This window comes from Sorex fumeus, unplaced genomic scaffold, assembly GCF_029834395.1.
Source record: "Sorex fumeus unplaced genomic scaffold, SorFum_2.1 ptg000014l, whole genome shotgun sequence".
Taxonomy (NCBI): Eukaryota; Metazoa; Chordata; class Mammalia; order Eulipotyphla; family Soricidae; genus Sorex; species Sorex fumeus.
In genome coordinates, this window is record NW_026606071.1 from 19,765,029 (window position 1) to 19,768,422 (window position 3,394).

A 3,394-nucleotide genomic window follows, 5' to 3' on the forward strand; every position below is an offset into this window, starting at 1 on the left:
TCCGAGGCGTTACTCTGCGCTCTCTCCCCGCGGGCGGCGGCAGCAGCGGCGGCGGGCGCCGGGGGACTCGCCGGACCAGGGCTGTGCGGGGCAGAAGAGGCCGGGCCCAGGACGCTGGCACGGGCGTGCGGGTAGCCTTTGCAGCTTTGGACGCAGTGTGCCTGGATTTCCAAAAAGGACTCGCAGAGCTCTTGGGCTGCACGGCGCGGATCGGACTCAGAAAGCGAACCGGGCGTTTGGCTGAAACTTGGGGCCAAGATTTTGGGGCTGAAGAAGGAACGGGGAGTGGAGAAGGAGGAGGTGGCGGAGAGCTGAGCCTGGAGGCGAAGGGGCGGAGCAGCGCTGCCGAGGCGGCGACCGAGGGTAGCTGGCGGCGGAGCCCGGTTCTCGCCTGTTGGGGGACCGGACTGGGTGTTGGGGACGCGCGCGTTACTGTGCGCCGTGGGTGCAGAGACTTGGGCAAACTTTGAAGGGTAACCGGAGACGCTTGTTGCTCCTCGCCGCAGAAAAAGCCGCACAGCTAACGTCTCGACTGGAGAAGGCGCTCCACCATCCCACGCCCAACGCCCCCGGCCCAGGCAGACGAGTGTGGGGCTTCGGCGTCCGTGCGAGTGCTGGGCGGAGGCGGCTGCGGCGCCCCCGCGGCGCGGGCACCCCCCCCCCCTTCTTTCTCCCTAGCCGCAGCGCCCTCGGCTCCGCGCCGCCCACGGCCCGGCCCCGGCGCCGGGAAGACTCTCATGCGCCGGGCGCGGCGGCGCCTCCCCGGATCCAAGCTTCTCCCGGCTGCCTGGCCGCGCTCCTGCCGCTGAGAGCGCCTCTGCACCCGCGGCCGGCGATGCGGGACCCCGGCGCGTCCTCCTCGCGCTCGCTCCTCGGCCTGGGCACGCTGGTGTTGGCGCTGCTGGGCGCTCTGCCCGCGGGCACCGGGGCGCAGTCGCACCACAGCGAGAGGGGCATCTCGGTGCCTGACCACGGCTTCTGCCAACCCATCTCCATCCCGCTGTGCACGGACATCGCCTACAACCAGACCATCCTGCCCAACCTCCTGGGCCACACGAACCAGGAGGACGCGGGCCTCGAGGTGCACCAGTTCTACCCGCTGGTGAAGGTGCAGTGTTCTCCCGAGCTGCGCTTCTTCCTGTGCTCCATGTACGCGCCCGTGTGCACCGTGCTCGATCAGGCCATCCCGCCGTGCCGCTCCCTGTGCGAGCGCGCCCGCCAGGGCTGCGAGGCGCTCATGAACAAGTTCGGCTTCCAGTGGCCCGAGCGGCTGCGCTGCGAGAACTTCCCCGTGCACGGCGCCGGCGAGATCTGCGTGGGCCAGAACACGTCGGATGGCTCCGGGGGCGCCGGCGGCGGGCCCACCGCCTACCCCACGGCGCCCTACCTGCCGGATCTGCCTTTCACCGCGCAGCCTCCGGGCGCCGCCGACGGCAGGGGCCGCTCCGCCTTCCCCTTCTCGTGCCCCCGCCAGCTCAAGGTGCCCCCCTACCTGGGCTACCGTTTCCTGGGCGAGCGCGACTGCGGCGCCCCGTGCGAGCCGGGCCGCGCCAACGGCCTCATGTACTTTAAGGAGGAGGAGAGGCGCTTCGCCCGCCTCTGGGTGGGCGTGTGGTCGGTGCTGTGCTGCGCCTCGACGCTCTTCACCGTGCTCACCTACCTGGTGGACATGCGACGCTTCAGCTACCCCGAGCGGCCCATCATCTTCCTGTCGGGCTGTTACTTCATGGTGGCCGTGGCGCACGTGGCCGGCTTCCTGCTGGAGGACCGCGCCGTGTGCGTGGAGCGCTTCTCGGACGACGGCTACCGCACGGTGGCGCAGGGCACCAAGAAGGAGGGCTGCACCATCCTCTTCATGGTCCTCTACTTCTTCGGCATGGCCAGCTCCATCTGGTGGGTCATCCTGTCTCTCACTTGGTTCCTGGCGGCCGGCATGAAGTGGGGCCACGAGGCCATCGAGGCCAACTCGCAGTACTTCCACCTGGCCGCGTGGGCCGTGCCGGCCGTCAAGACCATCACCATCCTGGCCATGGGCCAGGTGGACGGGGACCTCCTCAGTGGGGTGTGCTACGTGGGCCTGTCGAGCGTGGACGCGCTGCGGGGCTTCGTGCTGGCGCCCCTGTTCGTCTACCTGTTCATCGGCACGTCCTTCCTGCTGGCCGGCTTCGTGTCGCTCTTCCGCATCCGCACCATCATGAAGCACGACGGTACCAAGACGGAGAAGCTGGAGAAGCTCATGGTGCGCATCGGCGTCTTCTCGGTGCTCTACACGGTGCCCGCCACCATCGTGCTGGCCTGCTACTTCTACGAGCAGGCCTTCCGCGAGCACTGGGAGCGGACCTGGCTCCTGCAGACGTGCAAGAGCTACGCTGTGCCCTGCCCGCCCGGCCACTTCCCGCCCATGAGCCCCGACTTCACCGTCTTCATGATCAAGTACCTGATGACCATGATTGTGGGCATCACCACCGGCTTCTGGATCTGGTCGGGCAAGACCTTGCAGTCGTGGCGCCGCTTTTACCACAGACTCAGCCACAGCAGTAAGGGGGAGACTGCGGTATGAACCCCGGCCCCTCCCCCTCGCCGAGCCGGGGGTGGGAGAAAGGCGCCTGAGCCAAAGGACTGCGGGGGTGGGGGGACGGGGGCTTGATTCGCAGCCCCCCCCCCGCCCCCAATGTAAAGTGACTTGGAAGACAGAGTGAGAAGGATGTTGTAAGGCTTGGGGCCGGAGGTGGGTTTGGAGAGGAAAGACAGTTTGGATGAAAAGACTTCTCTGGCAAAGACTTGCAGGATAATGACGATAATAGCGGTGATGTTACTGGGATAGTACGGCACCGGCCTACCGGGGCCAATCGGGAAGGGGAGAGCAGCCCCCAGACTGCTTGGAGCTCTGCCCGGCTTGGGGGTGGGGGGTGGGGGGCAAATTGGGACTGAGCACGATCCCCCTGCCGCAAGACAAGTGGCCTGGCCTCACGCCTGTGAGGCCGGGTGAAAGGTACAGCTCTGTTTGTTGGGAAAGGGGAGGACTCCCTGCAGAGGCCTTGTCAAGCAGTGGTCAAACCATAATCTCTTTTCACTGGGGCCAAACTGGAGCCCAGATGGGTTAATTTCCAGGGTCAGACGTTATTACAGTCTCTCCTCCCCTGCCCCCACCCGCCTGGTTCTCCTCCCTTTCAAGTCTTGTAAAATAAGCATTGGGAAAGCATTGGGAGGTCTCCGGAGGCTTGCCGCCTCAAATCCCACCGTGAGGATGCTAAAGAAATGAAGATGGCATTTGTAGATGAGGCAAAGGAGAGAAGGAGGTATTTCGGTTGCTTTTTAATTTCCTGGAAAGGCAGGAGGAAGAGAGGTATTTTAATTCAGCTTAATGCCCTGAAAAGAAGAGATGACTTGTTGC

The 3,394-nt window shown here is 65.5% G+C and overlaps 1 protein-coding gene across 1 annotated transcript; it reads left to right on the top strand.

The window, feature by feature from the left end:
- Positions 1-683: 683 nt before the first annotated feature.
- Positions 684-2,684, top strand: FZD7 (frizzled class receptor 7). The gene has a single exon (XM_056111790.1). The coding sequence runs from the start codon at positions 836-838 to the stop codon at positions 2,558-2,560; it is 1,725 nt and encodes a 574-aa protein (XP_055967765.1). The 5' UTR covers positions 684-835; the 3' UTR covers positions 2,561-2,684.
- Positions 2,685-3,394: the final 710 nt, after the last annotated feature.

What these genes read in the sequence shown, in the direction of transcription:
- FZD7 (XM_056111790.1), top strand. Translation starts at nt 836, where the DNA reads ATGCGGGACCCCGGCGCGTCCTCCTCGCGCTCGCTCCTCGGCCTGGGC.